Source organism: Culex quinquefasciatus, chromosome 2 (genome assembly GCF_015732765.1).
Source record: "Culex quinquefasciatus strain JHB chromosome 2, VPISU_Cqui_1.0_pri_paternal, whole genome shotgun sequence".
In the NCBI taxonomy this organism is placed as follows: Eukaryota; Metazoa; Arthropoda; class Insecta; order Diptera; family Culicidae; genus Culex; species Culex quinquefasciatus.
Window position 1 is genome coordinate 4,058,597 of NC_051862.1, and position 27,685 is coordinate 4,086,281.

At 45.2% G+C, this 27,685-nt stretch overlaps 7 protein-coding genes across 8 annotated transcripts in view; 6 read left to right on the forward strand and 1 right to left on the reverse strand.

Annotated features, from left to right (window-relative positions):
• The window catches only part of LOC6052916 (centrosomal protein of 135 kDa), a 58,542-nt gene extending 32,588 nt beyond the window's left edge, over positions 1-25,954 (reverse strand). Inside the window, exons 1-4 of one of the 2 annotated variants that reach the window (XM_038251904.1) lie at positions 25,613-25,952; positions 25,087-25,542; positions 175-1,620; positions 1-116 (exon numbers count right to left, since the gene is read on the reverse strand). In XM_038251904.1, coding sequence (XP_038107832.1) covers positions 1-116; positions 175-1,620; positions 25,087-25,542; positions 25,613-25,783 — 2,189 coding nt within the window. In that variant the 5' untranslated portion in view covers positions 25,784-25,952. Of the gene's footprint in view, positions 117-174; positions 1,621-25,086; positions 25,543-25,612 lie in introns of both variants that reach the window. The other variant, XM_038251905.1, reaches the window with a different exon arrangement.
• Positions 3,641-4,893, forward strand: LOC6043281 (sulfotransferase 1A1). The gene is made up of 5 exons (XM_038251907.1): positions 3,641-3,833; positions 3,884-4,063; positions 4,121-4,584; positions 4,642-4,717; positions 4,773-4,893. Exons 1-5 carry the CDS (start codon positions 3,682-3,684, stop codon positions 4,891-4,893), a joined length of 993 nt encoding a protein of 330 aa, XP_038107835.1. The 5' UTR covers positions 3,641-3,681.
• LOC119766684 (luciferin sulfotransferase-like) lies at positions 5,027-6,587 on the forward strand. Its single transcript, XM_038251910.1, has 5 exons — positions 5,027-5,680; positions 5,739-6,087; positions 6,147-6,252; positions 6,310-6,382; positions 6,446-6,587. The coding sequence occupies exons 1-5, from the start codon at positions 5,361-5,363 to the stop codon at positions 6,564-6,566; spliced, it is 969 nt and encodes a 322-aa protein (XP_038107838.1). The 5' UTR covers positions 5,027-5,360; the 3' UTR covers positions 6,567-6,587.
• LOC6043280 (luciferin sulfotransferase) lies at positions 7,247-8,499 on the forward strand. The gene is made up of 4 exons (XM_038251908.1): positions 7,247-7,619; positions 7,680-8,134; positions 8,192-8,267; positions 8,328-8,499. The coding sequence occupies exons 1-4, from the start codon at positions 7,312-7,314 to the stop codon at positions 8,446-8,448; spliced, it is 960 nt and encodes a 319-aa protein (XP_038107836.1). The 5' UTR covers positions 7,247-7,311; the 3' UTR covers positions 8,449-8,499.
• LOC6052920 (luciferin sulfotransferase) lies at positions 19,054-21,373 on the forward strand. The gene is made up of 4 exons (XM_001869064.2): positions 19,054-19,593; positions 19,652-20,106; positions 20,282-20,375; positions 21,221-21,373. Exons 1-4 carry the CDS (start codon positions 19,253-19,255, stop codon positions 21,339-21,341), a joined length of 1,011 nt encoding a protein of 336 aa, XP_001869099.1. The 5' UTR covers positions 19,054-19,252; the 3' UTR covers positions 21,342-21,373.
• LOC6052918 (luciferin sulfotransferase) lies at positions 21,824-22,662 on the forward strand. The gene is made up of 3 exons (XM_038251909.1): positions 21,824-21,998; positions 22,052-22,231; positions 22,290-22,662. The coding sequence occupies exons 1-3, from the start codon at positions 21,841-21,843 to the stop codon at positions 22,654-22,656; spliced, it is 705 nt and encodes a 234-aa protein (XP_038107837.1). The 5' UTR covers positions 21,824-21,840; the 3' UTR covers positions 22,657-22,662.
• LOC6052917 (luciferin sulfotransferase) lies at positions 23,532-24,789 on the forward strand. The gene is made up of 5 exons (XM_001869061.2): positions 23,532-23,712; positions 23,766-23,945; positions 24,000-24,351; positions 24,405-24,598; positions 24,659-24,789. Exons 1-5 carry the CDS (start codon positions 23,555-23,557, stop codon positions 24,780-24,782), a joined length of 1,008 nt encoding a protein of 335 aa, XP_001869096.1. The 5' UTR covers positions 23,532-23,554; the 3' UTR covers positions 24,783-24,789.
• Positions 25,955-27,685: the final 1,731 nt, after the last annotated feature.

The window sequence follows — 27,685 nt, forward strand, 5'->3', positions numbered from 1 at the left end:
TCGAGTTTTCGTTGAAGCCGATCGATGGTGTCCCTCATGCCGGATTTGCTCGCCTTCAGGTTACCCAGCTCGGTCTCCACCGTGAACAGCTTCTCCGTTTTTTTGTCCAGTTCGATCTGCAAAAAAGCGACCATAAACATCCTTCTCAAAAAACCGTAGTCTTGATCATCCTACCAGCAACTTATCCTTCTCGCGCTGCAGCGCCGCATTCGAAGCCTTCAGCACGCTAACATCGCCGCGCAGCTTGCCAATGTCCTTGTTGGCGCAATCGATCGTCCCGTCGACCTGGTTCAGCTTGGCCTCGGCACTGCCCAACTGGCTTTCGTAGCACATCAGCCGGTCCTGGTGCTGCGTCAGCGCTCGTTCCGTTTGCTCCTGCAGAATCTTCAGCTGCGAGTGCGCCACTCGCAACTTGCTAAAGTGACTCTCGACGTCCTTCAGCCGCTCCTGCAGGTCTCGGTTCTCCTCGCGCAAAAGATGCACCGTCGTTTGGGACGAACTCTGGCCGCACAGCAGATCGCGCTTCTCCGCCTCGAGCTTCGCAATCTGACCGCTGTATCCGATGATCGTCTCCTCGTGCTTGGTCTGCTCATCGATTTGGCTTTTGGTTGCCAACTTAAGCTTGTTCCTCAACGAGTCACGCTCAATTTCCAACTGCTGAGCTTCCCGCTTAGCTGCGTCACGCTCTCGCTCGACCCGGTGGAACGCGGCCTGCACCGAAAGCGACGTCTGCCCAGAGCCGGTAGAATCCGCCGTTCGCAACCGTCCCGTGTTCGAACTCGTACTTGCCTTCTTCTGCAGACACAACTCACTTTCCAACTGTGTGATTCGCAAGTCCTTCTCCGTATTTTCACCCCTCAACTTGGCTATGCTATCACGCAGCCGTTTCGACTCTCCACAGCAGCGATCACGTTCTTCCTGAACCTCCCTCAAACGATCCTCCAAGCCAGCAAGCTTCTCTTTCAACTCACCCAAATCCGCACCCTCACCAGCAACATTTTCAGCCCCAAACGCAATCTGGCTCGACAACTTAACCTTCAACTTGGAGTACTTTGCCTTAACCTTTTCGTAGTCACACAGCAACGCATGCTCTCGCTGCTTCAGCTCGTTCAGCTGTTTGTACAGGGCACGCTTCTCCTCGTTCGCTTGCTTCAACGCGTTCTGCAGCGTCGAATCTAGCGAGCACGCCGAAGCCGACGAACTGATCGGTGTAAAACCCCCAGAACTCTTAACCTCCAGTATCGTCTCCAGCTCCTTAATCCTCATGCTGGACTGCTGCAGCCGAATCTGCAAGTCCGAGTTTACCCGCTCCTTGTCCAGAATGTTCAAATTCGCCTCCGACTCCACGCTCAGCGCCACGTTTTCAATTTCCTTCAGCTCGTGCTCCAGCTGACGGTTGCGTTCGGACAGCTTTTGGAGCTTTTTGCTCGCACTTTCCTGGCTGGCCATCGCCTCCGACAGTTTGTTCTGCATGGCCAGCTTTTCCTCCTGCAGCTTGCCAACGTCCTCGTTCAGCGTGTTGACACTCCGGTAGCAGCAGTCCTTGGCCAGCGCCGCGGCGGGACGACCCCCGGCAAATAGGGCGCCCAGGCGCTGGATCTCGCGATCGCGGTACTCGATCTGGAAATAGATAGTGAAAATTACTCTCATTATTTTTCAATCTTATTAGAACCTGAATAAATGTTATGACCGTCGTGTTTGCCTTATTAGCTCTCATTACGTGTCATAAAGCTATAGTTTTGATAACAATCATAAAGTTTATCGTATGCTTGTCAATGTTGCAAGTAATGCAAGCGAACGTGATAAGCTGATTTGCAAACAGTGATAACAAAAATCCTGACGGACTTCAAATTTTCCAACAAATTATCAAATGATTTGAATGCACAATTCAACCAAATAAACTGATAAGACCTCATTTTTTTCGACTCCGAAATAAAAACCACCTCTCTGCCACTTGGTAACGGGCTGCCAAGGTTGCGTCCAAATTAAGATTTTGGAAATATTTGATAAAATAAAAACAATCAATCAATGCAATAAGTATAAAACCAAACAAAGACCGATGCACTGACGTAATCTTCAGCAGACGAAGATAACAAAAAATTGCACGAAAATCAGTATCTGGCCGAATTCGCACAACTCGTGGTTACATTTTGCCAAAGACGTTCAGTATCTCAATCGAAGCAGGATGTTTCACTTCAATCAGCTGAACAGAAGCGAGGTGGAGCGTTTTGAGGCACCACTCAACAAGCATGTTGTGGAAGTTTGTCTCGATGACCGCTCGGTTAATCCGACCGGAGATCCCTCCTGGACTCCGGTGCACTGTGTCATGCCGGCCAGGTATTTAGAGTTCAAAATTGTTTTGTTAAACTGCTTTAGCATGATTTTTTATGTCACGCAGGTATTGCGAGTTTGCAGAGCGCATTCGGAATTTGACCGTTTATGATGACGACGTCTGGGTCGTGACCTTCCCAAAGGCAGGGACAACCTGGACCCAGGAGATGGTTTGGTTAATTACCAATGGACTTGATTACGAAACTGCGTCCAAAGTCAACGTCACTGAGCGATCACTGTTTCTTGAGTTGGTGGAATATTCTACATCCGGAATCAAATTTTTCAAAGACATTTTTTCTAGATTATTCGCTGCTATAAATGCCATCGAGCTTCCAGATACAATATCTCTTGTAGAAGCAATGCCGCGTCCTCGCAACATAAAGTCCCACCTCCCACTCGCTTTGCTCCCCAAGCAATTGTGGACCGTCAAACCAAAGATCGTCTACACGGCCCGAAATCCAAAGGACGTGACCACCTCGTACATGCATCACTACCGGCATCTGCACGGTTTTCAGGGATCGCAGCAGGATTATTTGGATGGTATCTTGGCGGATAAGCTCATCTGGTGTCCTCAGATTAAGCATGCGACGGAATTTTGGCGGATCATGGAAAACCATGGCGATCACGTGCTTTTTCTCCACTTTGAAGATATGAAGAGGAACCTGGCGGAAGTTATCCGAAAGGTTTGTGATTTCTTTGGAAGGACTTTGAGTGACGTAGAAATCAAAGAATTAGAGCAACATCTTTCGTTTGATACCATGAAAGGTATTTTAATGATTTAATTTGTTAAATCTTTTGAATAATACGACTCGAATTTTCGATTTTTTTTAAGATAACAAATCTGTAAACTACGAACACCTGGTTTCTAACGTAGCTAAGGCTATGGGTCGCGAACAAACGGATTTTAAGTATGATTTAAAACAAATATTCAGCGTAAAAATGTGACTCAAAATTTATTGATGCTTTTAGATTCATGCGAAAAGGACAGATCGGATCGTACAAGAATGAACTTCCCCAAGAGTACATAAACAAGTTGGATTGTTTGATGATTAACGAGTTGCGTGGTACAAACTTCAAATATAGAGAATAAATTGTATGTTTTACGATATGCAATTCTTTCTGTCTGAATACATATCACTGACGGGGTTATTGGGCCATTGAAGTGACTTTTAAGCTGTGAAATTAAATAACCTAGACAACATACTAATCAGAACTCGCTATAAACTGATAAGACATTACAGTCATCGCTTCTACGTAGCTCATGGCACGCGCTTCTCGCAGATAACAATTGACTGCAAATTGCCAAGTCAGTATCTCGTTGCATTCGCACGTTGATGCATCATTGGTAGAATGTTCCACTTTAATCCGCTAAACCGATCCGAAGTGGAGCGCTTTGAGACACCGTTCAACAAGAACTTGGTGGAAGTTTGTCTCGACGATCTGTCGGTCAATCCAACGGGAGATCCTGGCTGGACTCCGGTGCACTGTGTCATGCCGGCCAGGTAATGAGTCAATACTTGAGTTGTCGTTAGTTGATTCGAGTTTCGTTTAGATATTGGGAGTTTGCTGAGCGCATCCGGAATTTCACCGTGTACGAAGATGACGTTTGGATCGTGACCTTTCCAAAGGCGGGAACAACCTGGACCCAGGAGATGGTGTGGTTGATCGCCCATGACCTTGATTACGAAACAGCCACCAAAGTTCATTTGACAGAACGTTCAGTATTTCTCGAGTTTGATGAACCTTGAATACATATTTAAGGAGATAATACTGATCAAACATGTTACAGGTTGAATACATTTTTCACCGATTTGGAAGTCCCGGACACGATATCCCTGATCGAACAAATGCCCCGACCTCGTCACATCAAGTCCCACCTCCCACTTGCTTTGCTCCCCAAGCAACTGTGGACCGTCAAGCCCAAGATCGTCTACACCGCTCGGAATCCCACGGACGTAACCACTTCGTACATGCATCACTACCGGCATCTGCACGGCTTCCAGGGATCGCAGCAAGACTTCCTGGACGCAATCCTGGCCGACCGACTCAACTGGTGTCCCCAGGTTAAGCATGCCACCGAGTTTTGGCGGCTTGCGGAGAACCGTCGCGATCACGTGCTATTTCTACACTTTGAAGATATGAAGAGGAACATGAGCGAGGTTCTTGAAAAAGTGGGAGATTTCTTTGGGAAATCTCTCTCGAGCGAAGAAGTTGAACGCTTGGAGAAGCATCTCTCGTTCGAGGTCATGAAAGGTATGTGTTTGAGATTGATTGAATATTAGGAAGTTAAGCTTTACTTTCATCCCTAAGATAACAAGTTTGCCAACAATCAGAACTTGGTGTCCTACCTTAATGAGGCAATGGGTCGCAAAATACCTGATTTTCGGTATGTTTCAGTAAGAGGTCGTTATGTGAAATTTATCTACAATTTTTTTTTACAGATTCATGCGTAAGGGTCAGATTGGATCATACAAGGATGAGCTACCAGAAGAATACGTAAATAAGTTAAAACTGTTAGTGAAAAATGAACTGAAAGGAACTAATTTTTCATACAAAGAATAAAATCATTATTTTAAATTTGTGACAACCTGAGTTTACTTTAAGACACGAGTCGAATTAGCTTGCACAGCTACTTCATGGTTGATGACATTGCATTGTGTACGGCCTTTCCATGATCAACACCATCGTTGGCCTAGGCTAGTCACGCGATTGATAAGACAGTAGGGAGGAGAGATTTTCAATGGAATGGGTTACCTTTGTGTTTACACTTTATTGAAAGCATCGATGACAACATCGCTAAGGTAAAGCATGATAAGTTTATCCTTAAATCCGACAGTAATCTTGCTTTGGCCAAAATTACTCACCCTACCTCAACATGACTAACGGAGAGATTGCAAGCGGTTCGACGCAACAAAGTCTGTTTACTTTGCGCGCTCCTTCAAACGCGGAAATGAGTTGCAGGACGACAACCTGCTGCCAACGCCAGGTAACGATCAGTGTACCGTTGACCGCTGGACACGCGACACAAAATGTTCTCCTACAGAGTGATCGATTCGCAACTCACTACGGACCTGCACCACCAGCAGATCGAGATCCGACTCAACGATACGGCTGGCATTCCGAACGGGGAGCAGAAACGAACTCCGGCGCACTGTGTCATCACGCCCACGTTCCTGGATGCGGCCGCCAGGATTCGGAATCTGACCGTGTACGAGGATGACGTGTGGATTGTGACGTTCCCCAAGGCAGGGACGACCTGGACCCAGGAAATGGTTTGGTTGATCGATCATGACCTGGATTATGGCACGGCTAGCAAAGTGAATCTGCTTGAACGATCAGTGTTCTTGGAGTATGGAGGCATCGTGAAAGTAATATCCCAGATATTGATCGATCAATGCTTCTTTCAGACTTTCTTGGGTGATCCTGGGATGTCCCGTCGATACCATTCAGCAAGTGGAACATCTCCCAAGACCTCGTCACATCAAAACACACCTCCCGTTGGCCTTTCTACCCTCCCAACTGTGGACAGTCAAGCCTCGGATCGTGTACTGCGCTCGGAATCCCAAGGATGTGGCCGTGTCCTACATGCACCACTATCACCATCTGCACGGATTCACCGGACCAAAGGAGGTATTTTTCGACGGATTGCTCGCCGATAAGGTGCTGTGGTGTCCCCAGGTGAAGCACGCGCTGGACTTTTGGAACATTCGTCAGTTGGACCATGTACTGTTTTTGCACTTTGAGGAGATGAAGAAGGTTGGTATTGCGTTGGTATTGAACTCGATCAACACAAGTATGTTACGTTTTTTCTTCAGGATCTAACAAGCGTGCTGCTTCGAGTAATAAAGTTCTTCAATAAACAATACGACGAAGCACAATTGGAACAGCTTGCAGATCATCTGTCATTTGATACCATGAGAAGTAAGGAAAGCGAAATCACAGTTTTTATGTAAAACAATTAATATTTTTGCTAAACAGAAAACCCATCCGCCAACAACATGGCACTGTGCAAAGGGATTGAATCGATTTCCGGACGGAAGGTTAAGTTTGAGTGCGTTTACAAATTTGTGGATTATTCCAAAGATTGTATCAATAAATGTCTTGTCCTCAACAGGTTCATGAGGAAAGGTCAAGTTGGATGCTATAAAACTGAGCTATCACCCGACTATATCGATCGCTTTCAACGCTTCATAGACCACGAACTGGATGGGAGTGACTTCCGATACTATGAATAATTTAGTACGCACTGATAAACGTAACTGTTGATTTTGAGAGTCTCTTTTTTTACAAAACGATTAAGTTCCGTTCCAGAGCGAGTAGTGGCGCTATAACCACGGCAAATAGAGTCCAGGGCATTCGTGGAAATACAATGTCCCATCCCAGAGGGTCCCGGAGTACCAAACCTTCTTAGCATGGTGCTCCCAACGAATACAACCAAAATCTCGGAGCGTATGGTGGTGTGTCCCCACGCTTCTTCCTCCCCTGTCGATTCAGAATTGTGTTGTTGTTCGAACACTCTGTGCTCAAACTCAACCCAATTACGAGTCATCTCTGCGATACGGCTTTACGCAGTAGGCCTGGCCGCTTTAACGCTTGTGATGTTTCAATGCATTCCGATGCAATGGCGCACTACAAATGTTAATAAATGACAAGAAGGGTGCTAGGCGTCATCTAACCTAAGGCACTCTCCAGGATCCCTTCGAAAGATTGGCTGCGCTAGGGTCTGATTAGATTAGATTAGATTAGAAAACGATTAAGTTCCGTTCCATTTTATCTCTATTTCAAGATTCGCTCTTTACATTTATATTCGTTTCAATCAGTCGTGGTTTGTGGCTAGTCCATCGTTCTACTACCCCACGAACAGTTAGTCTTGACCAAGGTCGTTAGCAGCAGCAACGACTGGCTGTCGCTGGTTGTGTCGTTTCAACTTTTGCTTTCAGTCTGGTCCGCGAGTTCACGACGAAACAAGTGCGTTTGAAAATGTTTGACTTTAAACCTTTAGAATTTGACGAGGCCGACTCGCTCGGCTGCCCTGGAGCTCCCACATTCGTCGAAGTCCAGCTGAAAGACTCCCCAGAGGACACAAAACCCTGCGTCCTGCCAGCAAAGTTCGTCGACTACGCCGACCGAATCCGCAACTTCCAAGTGTACGAAGATGACGTTTGGATCGTGACCTTCCCCAAGTGTGGCACAACGTGGACGCAGGAAATGGTTTGGCTGATTGACCACGACTTGGACTACGACACGGCGAAGCAAGTCAACCTAAACTCGCGATCGGTGTTTTTCGAGTAAGTATCCGCATCATTAATCACAATCCGTCAAGCTTCTCATAGAATCTCTTCCCACAGACTCGGTGCCGTGGGTCACAACATCCCCGTGGACACCGTCACCACGGTTGAAAACTTGCCCCGACCTCGCCACATCAAGTCCCACCTTCCCCTTCCGCTGCTCCCCCAGCAGCTGTGGACCGTAAAGCCTCGCATTGTGTACGTCTCGCGTAACCCAAAGGACGTGGCAGTTTCGTACCTGCATCACTACCAAATGATCATGGGATTCCGCGGGACCAAGGACACCTTTCTGCGCCAGCTGGCGGCCGACAAGGTCATGTACTGTCCGCAGGTTCAGCACGTGCTCGAGTTTTGGCGCGTCCGCGAGGACAGGAACGTTTTGTTTCTCTCGTACGAGCGCATGAAGCGGGACTTGAGAAGTGTGGTGGCGCAAGTGTGTCAATTTTTTGGCAAGGAGTTCACCGATGAACAGTTGGATACCCTGGCTGAGCACTTGTCGTTTGATCAGATGAAGAGTGAGTAGGGTGAGATGCGATTTTAAAATTGATGTCAGAATTAACATTCTTTTGCAGAAAATCCTTCGACAAACAATGTTCAAATGACCCAAAATGCCATGCGGATGAATGGAAGAGCTGGTGAAAACTTTGAGTTAGTTCTTGCTTACTGTAAAGGGGAAATTCATCATAACTAAACTTGTTTATATTTTAGGTTCATGCGAAAGGGGCAGATTGGAGACCATAAAAATGAACTTTCTGAGGAGTTCATCAAACTTTTCGATGAATACATTGAACGCGAACTGAGTGGATCCGACTTTCAGTTTGATACTTGAAGGCAAATGAAGTTCTGGGAATATTTTCACGAAATAAATTGAGCAATTCTCCCCAAATTCCGGAAGTTTCCCTATGTCCAAAAAAGCCATTTTGTGTCATACAAGGCTCCATACAATTTTTCCAGCTGTCCATACAGAAATGGTACTCTGTATCTTTTAGAGGAATTTTCTTAGTAATAAGTACTATTCATAAAAAATAGGTTAAAAGAAATAAGAAGCCGATAAAAATCAAATTTTTCGATCGGAAAATACTTTTCATAAATTTTGATAAAGTGTGTGACTTAAATTTTGATCTAAACTAAAAAGAAATCTCTTTTTTGAGAAACAACGAATACAATAAGGAGATTTTAGACTTTGACAAACAAACAAACAAATTCGCGTTTTTTGACAGTTTGATAGTTTGCCTGTTTTGTTTGTAGAAACGTCATCCTGCATACATTTAGCTTTGTTTGCGAGTTTGGAAAACTGTCAAACACGAAGAAAAGAGAATTTGTTTATTTGTTTGTCACATTCTAATACCTCCTTAAGTCTTACCAAGACAGCCCCCCATTTTATAATGTGAATATTCCGGCAACTAATGTTCCAATTTTAATGTTAGAAAAATAAACATTTGTGAAATTTTCAGATCTATTCGAAAAGAAACATTTTGATTTTTTTTAATCAAGACTAACATTTCAAAAGGGCGAAATATTCAATACAGTCCTGACTCGATTATACGAAGTTTCGATTATCCGAAGGTTTGTATGGGACTTCGGATAATCGAATCATGCACACAATATGTTTTAATATTTATTTTATTTTCTTATTTTAAACATTAAATTCGAGTTTTGTGACCCCATTTTAGTTAAATTTGAGTTGTTGATTGCCTTTTACCATATCAAACACATTTTCTCAGTATTTCAAAACCGCCATTTCGGCCGCCATCTTGGATTAAAAAAAATCTAAATAACTTTAGAGTAGTTTGTAGGTCAAACTTAACCTCAAAAATGAAAAAAAAGAAATTGAAAAAAATTGTGATTCGATTATCCGAACATTTGATTATCCGAAGTGAATTTTTTCCAAGTCCTTCGGATAATCGAGTCTGGACTGTATTACATTTTCAGACTCAATTATCCGAAGGCCTTGGGTATATGTATGATCGAATATTAATAATTAATATATTATGTTGAATGTAAGAAAATGAAAAAGAAACACGATAAAATTTGTTTTGTTCGTGTTTCGATTTTGACAAAATGCACCGTTTTTGAGTTACAGCCTGTTAGGGAATGGTCGTCAAAGGGCGTGATATCGGTGGCCTTCAAACACTCCCGCGACAGAATATTCGAGGATCAAAAAACGCGTCGTAATTGGCAATCGAAAAAGACGAATTTATTTCGCACGAGAAATTTATTGCCAAAGGAACGAGAAACGCGTGAGGTCAGATCGAACTGTATATTTCAACTTAACTTACGAGTGGCGATCACCACGAACTTGACCTTCAAAGTAGGTAGCCAAACTCTCTCGTGATCGGGCTCGCTGGCCGAGCGTTGTGATAAGGTGATAGTGTATTAATACTAATGTAACCGAATTCAAATTCTCTCTTATCTATACGGCTTCGTGTTTGGGCACTAGTGTGTCCCAACATGCCGGCCCCCGTTGAAAGGGTCAGCTTTCAACCAATACACGCGATCGCACCCTTCTGCCTCGTCGCAGAAGGCCAAGGTCATCTTTGTTGATGTTGTCCACAGCAGCTCTGCTTCGACTATCGACCGCTCTCCTCTCCTTCCAAATTGCTGCTCCTGGTGACGTCACGGGAGATCCTCTGCGCGTTCTCGGTTGATGCTCGTTGATCGTCCGCGTTGGGCGCGCTCATGGTTGTGGGTTGGAGTCGCCATCGATGAGCCAAAAACATGCCGGGGGACGAAAAATTCATGAGCTTTTTGCAAATTCAATATTGAAACAACTTACAGGGGTTGGAGGCCCGTAGGCCTCCCGGTGCGCAACGCCGCAGCGTTGCGATGGAAGATTTAGTCCTCGGGGTTTGGGTTGGCCGCGCCAGCGACATCAGCGATGGGTTGGCGTAACGGCAGGACGCAGATCTTCGAGATGGACCGTGTGTACTCTCCGTCGGCGGTGCGTACAACGACGACACGGATGTTGTTGTCATCGCCACGACAGACACGAATCACACGACCGTAGCGCCACTTCAGGGGTGGCAGATTATCCTCCTTGAGTAGCACTAACGTGCCGACGTTGATGTTATCACGCTTCTGCGTCCACTTCGTGCGTGGGTGTAAGCCCGAGAGGTAATCGATAGTCCAACGCTTCCAAATGCGCCGTAGTAGTTCTTGATTCTCCTGCCAGCGATCGAGACGGTTCCGTGGAATCTCGGACAGGTCGGGCTCGGGAGGCGAAGTGAGCGGACGAAAAGTGAGGAAGTGGCCTGGGGTCAAGACCTCCAGGTCATTTGGGTCGGCAGAGAGCGGAGTCAACGGTCTGGAGTTTAAGCAGGCTTCAATCCGTGCCAGTAGGGTGACGAACTCGTCTTGCGACAGTACCGAATTTCCAATTGTGGCACGCAGGTGTTTTTTAAACGACTTCACCGCCGCTTCCCACAATCCGCCAAAATTGGGACTGCGGGGCGGAATGAACTTAAAGTCGATGCCGTCGTCTGCACAGCGGTTGACCACTGCGGCTTGGAGTTGCTGGTTGATGAACTGCTTTCGTAACTTCTCCAATTCCCTTTCTGCTCCCTTGAAGTTCGTTGCGTTGTCGCACTGGATGAGCTTCGGCTTCCCTCGACGAGCGATAAATCTGTGCAAGGCCGCTAAGAAGGCGGCTGTACTAAGGTCGTAGACAAGTTCGATGTGGGCAGCCTTTGTGACGAGGCACACGAAAATGGCCACATAGCATTTAGTTGGTGCTGCTCTCGGCGCCTTGCGATACTGGAACGGTCCGCACAGGTCAACGCCGGTGTTGCGGAACGGCAGCGTGGGTGTGACTCTTTGTTGGGGCAGGTCTCCCATGAGCTGCTCGCTGGTGGTGGGCTTGCAACGATAGCAATTCACGCAGGTATGCACTATAGTCCGTGCCAAATTGCGCACACGAAGGGGCCAGAATCTTTCTCTGACACAGGCTACGAGAAGCTGCGGTCCAGCGTGGAGATGTTTCTCGTGGTAGTGCACCAAAATGCGCTCGGTCAGGGGGTGACGAGCTGGCAAGATCATGGGATGTTTCCTATCTTCGGAGATGGCTGCGTGTTTTAGTCTACCACCCACACGGAGGACCCCATCGACCAGGATAGGTGCCAGATTTTTCAGTTCCGAACGATGGCTTACTTGTCCACTGGATTCAATTTCGGCTAGATCTCGGGCGAAGGCTTCTCTTTGTACGATTCGAACAAGAATCTTCGTCGCGTCAGTCAGCTCGAGAGTTGTTAGGTGTCCGATCCTCCGGTTGTTGCGATCTCGAGAGGACACGTTGTGCTGGAACCGACGAAGGTAGGCGACAAGACGAAGCAGGAGAGGGAACGATGACTGAATCGCGAAGAGTTCGTTTGGTTTTACTTCTTGAACCGGGAGCGCTACCGCACGTTCCGCCTGGGCGATGCCCGGCAGGTAGTCAGGAAGGGGCTGATTTATCAGCGGCCAAAATCGGGACTCTCGATTAAGCCACTCGTGTGAGATCCACCACGCGGGTGTGTCTCTCAGCTCCGCGGGGCTCATTCCACGTGAGATTATGTCCGCTGGATTTTCGGCCCCAGGACAATGCGACCAGATCCCTCCAGCGGTGAGTCGTTGGATCTCCGCCACTCGGTTTGCAACAAACTTTTTCCAGCGGGCCGGTGGTGAGCGAATGTAGCACAGAACTATCATCGAGTCCGTCCAGAAAAATGGCTTCGTCTTCAGGTCGAGACTGGCGGCAACCTTGTGGTACAGGTGAGCCAGGAGAAGTGCCGATGAGAGCTCCAACAGTGGTAAGGATAGTAGTACTGAATTCTTGGACTTTCCTGAAGGCGCCACCTTCGATTTGGCGCACAACAGTCGCACCGAAATAGTGCCGTCCCTGGATACGGTTCGTATGTAGATGTTGGCTCCATACGCACGTTCGGATGCATCGCAGTACCCGTGCAACTCGACGAGCACAGGATCACTCGCGCACGCTACCCATCGAGGAATGGATATTGATGGGATGTCTTCTAGACTGTTGCGATATTCCCACCAATACTGCTGCTGTTCTGGCTTCAACGGTGCATCCCATGATTTGTTTTCTTCCCAAAGAGATTGGACGAATATCTTGGCAAGAACTATTACCGGACCCAGCAGGCCGAGCGGTAGGAACAGCTTGGCTAGATCGGATGCGACGACGCGACGTGTGATGACAGACTGTGTAGACCAGATTGGAACCGCATAGCTGTACGTGTCTGTAGCTGGCTGCCACTGGATTCCTAGAGTTTTTATTGGAGTTGTGTGGGATTCCAGCCCCAGAACGGATCGTTCGTCGCGCAGCTCGGGGGGTATTTTCGAGAGAACTTCGGCGGAGTTTGATGCCCACTTCCGTAGACTGAACCCGGCAGATGGCAAAAGTGACAACAGCTGCTTGCAGAGTTCTTCGCCTTCCTCTTCGTCGTACACTCCGGTTAGCATGTCGTCCACGTAGAAGTCCCTACCCAATGCCAGTGACGCAAGTGGGTAGTCCTCCGCGCCTTGCTTAGACAGCTCGTTCAAGCATCGCGTGGCCAAAAACGGGGCTGAGGCAGTTCCGTAGGTGACTGTCGTCAGCTCAAACGTGCGAAGCGGTTCGGAGGAGGAATTGCGCCAAAGGATTCGTTGGAGTTGGTAGTCCGAAGGATGGATGCGAATCTGACGGTACATTTTTTCAATGTCCGCGATTAAGGCGATCCGATTCATACGAAAACGAAGATGTATGGCGAAAAGGTCGTCTTGGACCACTGATCCGACCATCAGTGCCTGGTTCAACGCGACTCCACTGTCCGTCCGACAGGAGGCGTCGAATACAACTCGTAGTTTTGTAGTGGTGCTGTCCGCCTTTTCAACTCCGTGGTGTGGTAAGTAGTACGACGGACCAGCTGGATGGGAGCTGACATCTTCAACTTCGCGCATGTGCCCCAGCTGATGATACTCCTCAATGAAATTGGTATAGACTTGTTTCAATTGAGGGTTTGCATCGAGACGACGTTCCAAGGCAAGAAATCGTCTTGTGGCAATTTTCTTCGAGTCTCCTAGTTGGTTCAGGACGGATGGTTGTTTCGGAAGGGTGACTACAAACCGACCTGACTCGTCTCGATAGGTATTTCCAACGAAGTGTTCCTCGCACGCGACTTCTTCCATCGACTGAGTGCTTGCTGACCAACAGGATTCTACTTCCCAAAAGCGGTTAAGAAGTTGATCCAGAGACTGGTCACTGCACACATGGGCCATCTTCAGCGCTCCTTCCGCCTGGCCAGATCCAATTTTCCCAGAGGCAACCCAGCCGAAGACTGTGTTCTGCAGAATCGGTTTCTCAGGTCCCAGCTTGGTGAACCCGTCTAGTAGCAGGTCGTAGTAGAGTTCCATGCCGAGGAGTAGATCGATTGAGCTAGGTTCGAAGAATTTGGGATCTGCTAGGGTGATGTTTGTCGGAAGTTTCCACGATGTTGGGTCGAAAGTTCTGGTAGGTAAATCTTGGGTGATCCTTTTCAGAATGTGGAACGATTGAACGGACTTGAAGTCCGAGCAGTGTGACCCAATCTGAACGTGGACAGCGTGCGACGATGTCACCATCGAGTTTCCGACTCCTCCGATTGCTTGGTGACACTTGTAACGACGTAGTTTCAGCTTCTGCACGATGTTCTCGGTGATCAGGTTCAGCTGCGACGCTGGATCGAGTAGGACTCGTGCCCACTGGTGATTTCCGTAGAAGTCGAGGACCTTAACGATAGCCGTCTGGAGCAGCACGGTGGCAGGAACTCGAGGGGCTCCGGGCGAGTTGGTGGACACGAGGCTTGTGGCAGAGGGCGGTTGGGATTCCGAGGGGAGAGGGGGCGACGACTGCGAGGAGGACGGGTTCGGCGGGCTTTCCGACAAGGGCGGATGTGAGCGAGAGACAACTGGTTTGTTGGGATTCGTTGGGCGATCGTCCGCTGATAGGTGGAGCATGGTGTGGTGTTTTTGGTGGCACTTGTTGACCCTGCAGGTGCCTGACGAGCAATTGCGAACCATGTGCTCCGACGACAAGCAATTTATGCACAGATTCTTCTTCTTCACAAGGTCGAATCGTTGCGGGACTGGCAACCCTTGGAAGACTTCGCATTTAAACGCAGAGTGCGTGGACTTGGAGCAGAACGGGCACAAGCCGGTCGCTGGACTAGTGACTGCGTGGACGGTCTTCGATTTCAGCGGCCGCTGTTCTTGCTTGTGAGACTCCGACGACGACTTTGTAGGCAGCGACTGGAGAACGGAGAGGTGACCCTTTAAGAACGCCATCAGTTCCTTGTAGTCCGGAACGTCAGTGGAACGATAGTGTGATTCCCACTGTTTCAATGTAGAAGGATCAAGCCGGCTGCACACCATGTGACCCAGAACAGCGCCCCAGCCGTCCGTTGAGATGTCCAACTTCTTGATCATGTTCAGGTTCCGCTCGAAGCCGTCGACTAGCTGCGCCAGGGACTCGTAACATTCCTTACGCATCGGCTCGATCGCAAAGAGAACATCCATGTACGCCTTGAAGATAAGCTTCTTGTTTTCAAACAAATCTTCCAATGCCTGCCAGGCGAGTGGATAGTTAGCAGCACTAACATCGATGTTGTCAATCCTCTCCCTCGCCTTCGGCGTCATCGATCCCACTAGGTACATGAATTTATCGAAAGGCGACAGGTCGGCGTTGGAGTGAATCAAAGATTTGAATGAATCACGAAATGTGATCCATTCCAAGATCGAACCATTAAACATGGGAAGGGTGATGTCAGGAAGCTTGACACGCGAGCGTCCAGGTGAGACAGGGTTGACTTCAGCTTGAGGAGCCACGGTTTGTTTCTGGATCTCGTTGACCAGGAAGCTGTACACAAGAACGTAGTCCAGTTCGAATTTCTTGCGTATAAGTCGATTGCTTTCTTCAGCGGCATCCTTGTCAGCGTCCTCTTTAGCTTGCGCAGCGGCATCCTCGGGCTTCGCCGTCACCTTGTCTGATTTGGACTTATCCTCATCATCGTCCAGCGACAGTTCGATGGCAAGACGGTTAGCATGAAATTTGTCATCAAGACCATCGATTCGCTGCTTCCACCCCGCTAGTTGTCCACTATGCTGAGCCTCTTTGTAACCCTCCACAAACTGCTTTGCGTTGGTAAGTGTGTCCAGATAGAACCGCTCTTGGTGGAACAACGCACGTAGTCCAGGAGCCATGTCCCACAGCGACCAGCAGTGCTCAACAAAGCCCAAAAATGCGGAAAAACACAATGCGCACACTACCAACCAGGTCGAGATGAGCGCAGAATTGACGATCGAACACCCAAACCAAACGAATCAGTCCACCACAACAGACATGCAGTACTCACGTGGTCGTCAATCGATAGACTACGATGACCTTTGATCCAGTCAAGGCCCTTTGTCCTCCTCGCACAATACAGCCCAAGCCACGCCGTGCCGCGCCGTGCCGTGCCACGTGGTGACCTCGTGGTGCAGGAGGCAGCAGATCGAAGAAACTCGCCAATTAATCGAAGAACACGCCAGCAATTTTTAAGCACTTATCACTGTTTCCGGGACATGTATCTTCAGCGCAGTTTACCGCGACAGTACAGTTAGCGCCTTTTTTTCACTATTGCACCCACTTCACACGCGGCGTGGTGTTCGAGAGCCACACGACCCGATAAAGTCCACTTTTGACGCCAGCGAAATGTACGACAAGAAATGTCCGCGATTGTCCGTAATAAATCGCGCACATCCGGCAATCGAAGGACCATAAAATGTTAGGGAATGGTCGTCAAAGGGCGTGATATCGGTGGCCTTCAAACACTCCCGCGACAGAATATTCGAGGATCAAAAAACGCGTCGTAATTGGCAATCGAAAAAGACCTTATTGCCAAAGGAACGAGAAACGCGTGAGGTCAGATCGAACTGTATATTTCAACTTAACTTACGAGTGGCGATCACCACGAACTTGACCTTCAAAGTAGGTAGCCAAACTCTCTCGTGATCGGGCTCGCTGGCCGAGCGTTGTGATAAGGTGATAGTGTATTAATACTAATGTAACCGAATTCAAATTCTCTCTTATCTATACGGCTTCGTGTTTGGGCACTAGTGTGTCCCAACACAGCCATTTTCAGAAAAATCCCTCAATTTTCAATCGATGATTGATCCGACTTTTAATGTTAAAAAGTAAAACTCGTGTGAAATTTTCTTAACCTTTTGAAAAAAAATCGGATAAAACGAATTTTTGGCCGATTTGAAATGTTAGTTAAGATTTAAAAAAAAAATATCTTTAAAAAAATCAGAAAATTTTGAAAACTGCCGCGGATAAAAAAAAACCAACAAAACTTTCGTAAAAAAGAACCATTAACACTTGTAGCCCCAACGGGGTCAAAAAAGTTGGAAATGCAACTTCACCGGCTCATAAAACCCTTGGAAAAAAAAGTTGAAATGCCTTTTTTATTAAAACTTAAGGTAGATGCATCTGTTTTGGATCTACCTTGTTGGAGGTGATTCTTGACATTCTTCCGGATCGAATGCAACAAGAATCATCCAAATCGGTTGAGTTTTCGCCGAGATACAGCCGGATGAAGTAGCATTTCCAACTTTGTTGACCCCCTTGGTGCTTCGCGTAAGTTTTGACCCCGTTGGTGCTACAAGTGTTAATTTGACGTTTAGTACCTACAGTTCAGTAGCTCAAATTTTGAAAAAAAATAAAAACATTTTTTTATTTATTTTTTTTTTGATAAGTTCCGCGAATTGAGCATGAGCATGAGAGATCACCCATGGTTGCCCCTCCGTTGCTGAACAGAACCGTAATATCCTTTCAGCACTACTGATTATAGACTTCGACGATCTAGTGGTGTTTCCCTTATCAACAGCATGTATGAATTCGCTGAAAAGATAAAACACCATGATTGCTAAAACTAGATCAGTTTCGAATGGTAACAGTCATTGGCCACCAACGGCGCCTGCCATGTCAGTTTGTAGACCTCGATTTTAAGGGACGGGAATGTTAGTTAGCGCAGGTTGCTACTAGGGCAGCTGATTTACTCTGTGCTTACACCACACGAGCGTCAGGAACCTAAAAATTTGTTAGTAGGGAAGGGTATTTGGTCAGGATTCATCATAGAAGATGATGATGCGACCCAAAATCATAGTGTTTGTTGAAAGGTATTATATTTTATTCTCAAGGCAAGCAATCGGATGCTGCGGATAAGAAATTTCCCGTTTATCGGTTGTTAAATTTTAAATGAAATGGTTTAGTCTTAGACAGCCGGCTGTGGAAAGATAGAACCAAAATCATTTGTAATTAAAGAATGAAGGATTAAACAATGTAACTTTTAACTTGAGATGATTTTACGAGTTTTAAATGATTGATGTTTAGTAAGGTACTGATTAACGGTGCGAACGACGAGTTTCGATGTGTATAGAGCTGAAATGGTATGATAGGGTTTTGATAGGGTCAAATCGAACTGGCTAGCTGTCATCGGGACAGCCAAAGCCAGCCGCACCTTCACACGCACACACGCACGCGAAAAAAACGAAAAACACACCGGCGGCGGACCCGAAAATTCTTACGACCCTACGGAAAGGAATCGCAAATCTGACTGGCTCAACTGTCATCGGGACAGCCAAAGCCAGTCGCACCTTCACACGCACACACGCACGCGAAAAAAAAACGAAAAACACACCGACGGCGGACGCGAAAATTCTTACGACCCTACGGAAAGGAATCGCAAATCTGACTCTTTTTTTTTTGAAAAGTTCCGCTTATTGAAAAAAAGCTTACAAAACTTTCGGAAATAAAACCAATAATTTGACTTTCAGTACCTCTCGGTATAACTTTCCAGTTACGTCTATGGCATAATTACCTGTACTTTTTTACTATCCAACAATGTTCTTTGTCGTTCTGGTCATGCCAGTAACATAGCCACCTGAACAATTTTTTGCTCATCTTCGGCTTGAGTTCTTATGTTTCGACTTACTAAAACTGTTTTTTTTTTTATTTAAATTTCCTAATACTAAAAAGCGGTTATCAATACAAGCTTAATTATTCACATTAAACAATCAAAATTGAAAGTTCCCTAAAAGAAAAACGGTATTATTTAATTAATTTAAGAAATGCAATTTGACTCGACCTCCATTATTAATCGGAATTAATAATCGACGTCTCTTTTGCCTAGTGGGTCTCGTGGCGCAGGGGTAGCGGCTTCGGCTGCCGATCCCGATGATGCTATGAGACGCGGGTTCGATTCCCGCCTTATCCACTGAGCTTCTATCGGATGGTGAAGTAAAACGTCGGTCCCGGTTTCTCCTGTCTCGTCAGAGGCGCTGGAGCAGAAATCCCACGTTAGAGGAAGGCCATGCCCCGGGGGGCGTAGTGCCAATAGTTTCGTCTCTTTTGCCTGAAGAAATTTTACACTTTCACATTCTACTCACGTCTCAATAAATAAGCAAAGTCGATTCTAGTTCACTTGCCTCTAGGCACTCATCTCAACACCATCACTAGCAGCAAGTGGTGAGTGCAAACTGCATTCGCGACATAAAAATGCAACTTGCAGAAGGAGAAACCGCGGCGCATGTTATTCTATCGCCGATCGTAGTTGCGTGCACAAGTTCCCTCTGTAATCCAATCGACCATGTTCCACTTTGAAAAGCTCTCCAACGAAACGCTCGACCGGATCGAGTGCCCTGGGACGGAACGCCACTACCGGGTTACGCGACCCGGTGGATATCCGGATGAGGCACCGGGTTTTCTTAGGGACCGAGGTTCGTCGAGGTTCAGCGTGATGATCGAGACGTATTTGCCGCTGGCCGAGCGGATTCGCAGCTTCCAGGTGTTCGAGGACGACGTTTGGGTGGTGACCTTTCCCAAGTGTGGCACGACCTGGACGCAGGAAATGGTTTGGCTGCTGAACAACGGACTCAACTTTGAGCGTGCCAGGAAGCTGTCGCTGGACGAGCGATTCCCGTTTTTGGAGTGAGTATGAACCGTTAGAGAGGTGATGAAGGTTGGTTAAAAGCAACCGGTTATTCAGGCTAACCGGAGCGCTAACCCTGTACGGAGGGGACACCGTAACGGACGTCGAGCGGCTACCCCGGCCACGTCACATCAAGTCGCACCTGCCGACGATGCTGCTGCCGGACGCCGTCTGGACCGTGCGACCAAAAATCATCTACGTCTCGCGTGGGCCCAAGGATGCGGCTACCTCGTTCTATCACCACTACCGGAACATTGTCGGTTACGACGGACCCCGGGAGGACTTTTTCAACGCCTTCCTGAGTGACAACCTTATCTATGCTCCATTCGCGGGCCACGCCGCAGACTATTGGAAGTTGCGCGACGAACGCAATGTGCTGTTTTTGAGCTACGAGCAAATGAAACGTGATCTGAAGAAAGTGATTGCGAAAACGGCTGCCTTCTTGGGGAGATCGTACAGCGGGCAGCAGGTTGCAGCACTAGAGCAGCACTTGTCCGTCGAGTCGATGCGGGGTAAGTGCAATGATTTTTAAACGATGGGTTCTAAGGAAACCTTTTTAGTTTGTAAGACAGTGATTAAGAAGTGAATTTTGTACAATTTAAACAAATTTGGAATTTTTAAATTTAAAAAAAATGTTTAGAATACCTAATTCAATTTAACGAATTCGGAAAATTATTTTTCTTACAGCCAACAAATCGTGCAACATGGATAACTTAGTTCAATGGGCACGAAAAACCAACTACAGTGACGAAAGGAAAAGGAATGATGCTAACCAGTTTCAGTAAGATGATACTTTTGAGCAATTCTCCCGAAAGCCGAAAATGGATTCCACTTGTATTTTTTTATTTGGATAAAACTTTGTCGGAGATTTCTCCAAAAATAAAAAGAGGGCAATTTGGAACATTGGCTAGTCCATACAAAATATAAATATTCAAAAATAAGATTCTCGATAAAAAAAAATTCTGATGAATTTATTGTCTTTAGTAAGTTGTTGGTTATAATATGGACAAATACGAAAATACAGCCCAGACTCGATTATCCGATGCTTCGATTATTCGAAGCCTCAATTATCCAAAGTTTCGATTATTGGAAGCCTCGATTATCCGAAGTTTCGATTATCCGAAATTTCGGTTATTAAAAGTTTCGATTATCCAAAGTTTCTATTATCCAAAGTTTCGATTATTCAAAGTTTCCATTATCCAAAGTTTCGATTATCCAAAGTTTCGATTATCCGAAGTTTCAATCACCCGAAGCCTCGATATCCGAAGTTCAGTTATCCGATGTTTCGATTATTCGAAGCCTCGATTATCCGAAGATTCGATTATTCGAAGCCTCAATTATCCGAATTTACGATTATCAGAAGCCTCGATTATCCAAAGCTTCAAGGTTTGTATAAAATTTCGACTAATCGAAATCACGAAAAAAAAAATTGTTCGATATTCGATTATCCGAAGGATTATGAGACTTCGGATAACCAAATCACGAACTATTTTTTCGTATTTTTGGTAGGAAAGCCTCTAAAGTTTATGATAAATAAAAAACATGAAATTGGACGATTTTGGAGAGAACTGTCTTAAAAAAAACAAAAATTCTACAGTTTGATGCAATCCTACGCTCTAATTTCAGATTCATTCGCAGTGGAAAGATAAACTCCTTCGAACAGGACATGAGCGAAGACTTTGTGAGCCGATTTGATGAGTACGAGAAGACGATTACCGAGGGAAGTGATTTCAAGTTTGACTTTTAAACTGAGAGTAATACAGTATAAGATAAAACAAATGTCTCAAGTTATTCTTTATCACACTGTGACTCCTCAATCCAATCAAGTTGAACGAACTGGTTCACCTCGATAACGTTCCGCTATATTGTAGTGTAAACCGTGGAAGATAAGAGAGAAATTGCGATAGTTGGTTGTGCGTGAAGCATCCCTGTTAAGCGCACAGCAGAAGATAACACCTCAATTAATCTGGACGCTGCACTGCCGGTCAATGGACAAGACGCGATCATGGGCAATTGCAGCTGATTGGAGAATTATAATTTCAGTGCAATAAGAGGGGAGTTAGTTGGCTCTTTAAAAGAGTTTGTATAAGAATGCTTTATCAAGACAAATAATACGATTTGCATAATGATAACAAGATAGTTCAAATCCATTCCAGACAAGCAACACACAATACATCCTAGATAGTTTGCGGAAATTAAACCCCGTCCTCAGTTAAGCCTGTTAGTATCAAACCAACCACTGCACAATGAGCTACGAGTACAGCGAAATCACCGATTCCACCTACCGGGCAACTCGCCAGGAACGTAACGAGCCCGACTACGTCCTAGTGAGACCAACCGACTGTTCCCAGGTTCCCATCCGAGATCCCAGCTGGAAGCCAAAGCCAACTGTGTTGACATCAGTGTAATACATTAAATTGTTAAATTTTAGTTTGATATAAATGATTTTTCTTGCAGCTTCAAAAACATTGATTCCGCGTTGAAAAAGTTTGCAGTCCTGCCGGACGATGTGTGGGTTGCATCGTATCCGAAAAGTGGAACCACCTGGTGCCAGGAGATGGTCTGGTTGATCTGTAACGATCTGGACTACCAGCGAGCGGCCGACGTCAACTTGGTGGAGCGATTTCCTTCCATGAAGTGAGGATTCTATTTAATACCTGATGATTCTTCAGATAACTGTGTAGTTCATTGACAGATTAAGCGGACTATTTAGTCGTCCTGACGACCATCGTCCTTTTAAAGAAGTGCTGGAGATGCCTAGACCACGGTTCATCAAAACCCATCTGCACGTTGGACTACTTCCGGAAGCGATTTGGACGGTGAAGCCAAAGATTGTGTACGTCCATCGGAATCCCAAATCGGTCGCAGTGTCCTTCTACCATCATTCGGCGTCGTTCACCGGATATAAAGGAACGCTGGAGGATTTCACCCGCTCATTCATGCGAGATTTGCAACTATACTCTCCCTACCATGAGCACGTTATCGAGTACAGCCAGCTGAGTCATCTTGATAACGTGTTAGTTTTAAAGTATGAAGATATGAAGCAGGTATCAACGGACTAATCCAACTATCAACAATCCACGATAAATACAAATATTCTTAAATTACAGGACTTATTTCCAGTTCTAAGAAGAGTTTGCAATTTTTTTAACAAACGCTACAGTGACGATCAGTTGGCAACTTTGTCCCACCATCTATCCTTCGAATCAATGAAGGACAATCCGGCGGTTAACTTTAGCCGAATGGTGAATCCGCGAACTGGTTTGAAGGTACCACCAATGGATGCTCTTCCTGAGAATAAACGGTAAGGAATGTGCGTAAGATGAGCAACTTTTCAAAATACTTAATCGAGGTTATGTTACAGATTCATGCGCAAAGGAAAAGCGGCCAGTTACAAGGAGGAACTCTCTTTGGAATTGCAGAAAGAGATCGACGAGTGGACACGAAATAAGGTAAAATGCTCGGAACATCTTAAGCCATTCGTATAATTCAAGGATATTAAAGGAACCTAAATTTTATTTACAAAAGTGTTTTATTTCAATTGGACAATGTCAATCAAGATAATTTATTATGACAAGTGATCCGAGAAGAAAGTGTTGTATTCGTCGAAAAACATTACTAACACTACGAAACATCGGAAAATTTCAACAGGGGCAGCTCACAAATACCAACGCACGAACTAGTTTAAGGCAGCGACTAGTAGACTGTCTCTTTGCTTTGTCGTCATCCCCTTGGTTCGTCACCAAATCTTCGTTAAGGTAATTTCCCATTAGAATTTCATGAGTTGTTTGGTTTTTCGCTTCGGTCTACACAAAAGTGAGCATCTCTAGACACTCAGCACTATTTATTCAATTTGAACTGATGCTCACTCTCTCTTATCTTGTCGACAGTTACAACTACTACCACGACTAGTTCAGATCAGTGTACAATGCGCCTCAGTACCAAACTAGCCAGCACACGATGAGCTTCGAGTACAGTGAAATTACAGATCCGATCTATCTTGCGACTCGGCAGGAACGGAACGAGCCAAACTATGTTCTAGTGAGGCCTACGGATTGCTCCAGGATTCCCATCCGGGATCCTCGTTGGAAGCCGAAACCAAGCTGTCTTACAGAAGCGTAATACTTCAAAGTTTGATGTGATTGATATTAAAAGTATTCCTTTCGTGCAGTTTTAAATCGCTGGACAACGATTTACGAACGCTGGAAATTCTTCCGGACGATGTTTGGGTGGCGTCGTATCCGAAAAGTGGAACTACCTGGTGCCAGGAGATGGTTTGGCTGATCTGCAACGACATGAACTACGAACGAGCTGCGGAAGTAGATTTGATGCAGCGATTTCCCTCAGTGAAGTGAGAAAACCTTGTATCATTAGCTAATTCAATACTAATTAATCAATCCCACAGCATAAGCGGACTCTTCAGTCACCCCGGTAAGCATCGTCCTTTCAAAACAGTTCGGGAAATGCCCTTGCCTCGGTTCATAAAGACACACGTGCCCGTGGGACTTCTTCCGGAAGCAATTTGGACTGTAAAGCCAAAGATTGTGTACGTCCATCGGAATCCCAAATCGATCGCAGTGTCCTTCTATCATCATTCAGCCTCGTTCACCGGATACAAGGGATCTTTGGAGGATTTCACCCGCTCCTTCATGCGAGACCTTCAACTATACTCTCCCTACCATGAGCACGTTATCGAGTACAACCAGCTGAGTCACCTTGATAACGTGCTAGTTTTAAAGTATGAAGATATGAAGCAGGTAACGGGCTTATCCGACTATCAACATTCCATAATACTTAAATTACGTTGCAGGACTTACTTCCAGTTCTAAGAAGAGTCTGCAAATTTTTCAACAAGTGCTACAGCGACGAACAGTTGGTAACATTGTCCAAACATCTATCCTTCGAATCAATGAAGGACAATCCGGCGGTTAACTTTAGCCGAACGGTGGATCCGCGAACCGGTTTGAGGGTACCTTCAATGGACGCTCTCCCAGAGAATAAACGGTAAGGAATTTGCGTACATTTTGACAATTTTTCAAATTATAATACAGTTAAATGTTACAGATTCATGCGCAAAGGTAAGGCAGACAGTTACAAAGATGAACTTTCCCTCGAATTGCAAAAAGAGATCGAAGAATGGACACAAACTAAGGTTAAATCTTCAGAGCAACTTAAACTATTTCTGTAATCCTAAGATATTAAAACTACTTAAACAAAGTACCAACAAGTGTTTAATTTTGACTGGTTTAGCAGCGTGTTAATAACTCGTCCAACGGATAATAATTATACAAGGGGTTTCAAGCATCAAGGATTACTGACTAGTCTGAGTGGAATTACCAGGATTACGTGCAATATGTCACGGATTACTTTTGTGTTCTCAAAATTACTTGAAATCACACAAATTAAAATTACAAGTTTTCATACAAAGTCCTGCAAATAACCGAGTGGACTGAACAAGATTTCCATTTTTATTAAATTAAATCCACACTAACCTGCTTCTTGTAGGCGTCGATGACCTCCTCCTGGTTCTTAGTCTCAGCTTGCAGCCGCTCAATCTCGTGCAGCACGTCCGTCTTCCGCGGCTGATTACACGGACAGTGACACTTGCTGTCCTGGGCCTGGGCGTCGCAACACTTGGGCGGCTGATAGTACCCTGCCCTAACAGTCGACACAAACGGTTTCCGTTGCATGTTTACACCATTCTTGCGCGATTTACTGTCCGCCGAGTGCAGCAGTTCCCGAATCTTTGCCTCGGCCTGCAGGCATCGCTCGTCGAGCTGTTTTTTGTCCGTTTGAAGCACGCGCACGCGACACTTGAGCTCGGTGTTGGCGAGCACGAACTTGTCCCGCTGCTTAACCAGCTCCAGATGCAGGCCGTTCACTTCGGACAGGAGGCGCGAGTTGTCACACTTGTACGGTTCCACGCCGAGCTCCCAGGCCACTTTTTCCTGTTGACAGAATTGAATTCAAAAATCAAACCAACAACCGTCGATTGCTTCGATTAGCTGCTGCTCTCACCTGCATGAGTTGCTCGATCTGCTGCTTGGAGGACTTGAGTTTCTCTGAGGTTTTGATTAAATCGGACAGAATTGCGGACACGATTCCGATGGCACCGAGCGGAAGTGGGTGGTTGAACCCGAGGATGTCCAACCGCTTGCGCAGGTCGGCGTGCAGCGTGTCAATGTCCATGTTGGGAAGGAGTTATGATCTTAGCTAAACTTAACACACAAATTAAACAGAATAATTAACATATTGGACCATTTTAACACGATTTTCGCGACGGAACCGACGGAACAGATTAACCGCGAACGGGTTAGCAACGGTTTTCTCGGATTTGTGTACAAATTTTGACGTTTGGGTGTAAACAAATCGACTGCGAGACCGCGCGCAGCAGTGTTGCCAGATCGGCGGATTTTGCGTAAAACCTTTTGTACACAGTAATAAAATGTACTCAAAATTTTATTTATTTCAATTAAAATTTAATTAAATTAGTTTTTTGGAAATTTCATTAGATTTATTTAAACTTAGGGAAAAAATTGCCAGATCTTAGGGGAAAAAATAATGATAAATTATTAGTATAAATATGTACTCAAATAAAAAAAAAATAGGTTGCAATTCACATAAAATTCTCATAATTTGCTCTATGGGAATCAAACGAGATTTTTACTGTTTTAGTGTACATACCTAGAGTTTTTTTTTAAAAAAAGGTCCAATAAACCAAATTTCCAGTTTTTGCTTTTTGGGTGTTTTTGAAACCGTCTTGAGTCAGGGGTATTAAAAAACACCCAAAAAGCAAAAACTGAAAATTTGGTTTATTGGGCCTTTAAAGAAAAAACTCAAGATATTGGGGAGAAAAAAATCCTAATTTTAATATATTTTTAAAATTCAAATATTCACAAAATACCGATTTTTTTTAAATACACCAATCATCAGATTTGTATGCATTTTTACTGTATTTTGTAGTATGATTTGAAAAAGGGGTATGCCCTGTTCGTGGACTCGCTCTTAAATCAATCAAAAAACTCTCCACGGCCCTTCTTGAAAGAATAGGTCCTACTTGACATCCCGAAAAAATGTTGTCTTGTCATTTTTTTTTGCATTAAAATGATTAAAAGTTACCAGAAATGGTTTAAATCGTGTTTTTTACCGTTGTTCATAAAAATTAACAAAGTGCTTTAGGACCCTATTGTCACTTCGTGCTTCGTGCATTCTGAAGCCCACTGGGCATTCCAAAACCTCAATTTTTGGGCATTGATTGTGACAGCTCGTTTGACACATCTAATTTTCACCAACCACTGAGAAAGAGAAAATTCACCACAAAATCTTTTTGCTCCGAATCCGCCAAATTTGCTTCGCTCGTCCATTTCAATTTCAACCGCGGGAGAAGACGGTCGCTAATAAATTAATTAAAAAGCTAGTCTGATCTTTTACAAATTGTTAAAGAAGCTGTTGAAGGCATCTAAATTTGATCAATAATGTGACAAATTTGCATAGGCTGCATTCTGTCGCAGCATTGAAATGTGAAACTTCGAATTTTGAAGGGTTTGGAAATGACCACGTGGAAAACACTGGACGCTTCGTCAGAATCTGCTTGGTAAGTTAATCTTCAGCTCATTCAAGTAGCTCTCAGTGTAATTTTCATGATGATTCAATTTAATTTTCTTCACGTTGTATGAATACCGTTGATTATACTAGCGTCTGACGAACCACTTCCGGTTCCTTCGAGAAATGCTTTCCAAATTTGCAGGTTATGTTTCATGGTTTGCTTTATCGTCTCGTTCACAGGATGCTTCGATGGATCGGAGAAAATTTAATGGCAGCAAATTTGTTCCATGTTCCATGCCATCATGTTTTCAATTTGAGGTAAGAATTTTAAAATTTAATGAACAAAATAGCTTTAGATTTAACTGATGATAAAAATCCTTAACAATTTATGAATCCTATGATTCAACAACGATGCACCACTATCTGAAATGTTCAATTAATTTTACATCGTTTATTAAATTTTTTCAATAGTTTCTAACAATTGTTTTTTTTTGTTTTTTACAGAGATGCATCAACTTGCTCTTTTCCAGTACGAATTTCACTGTC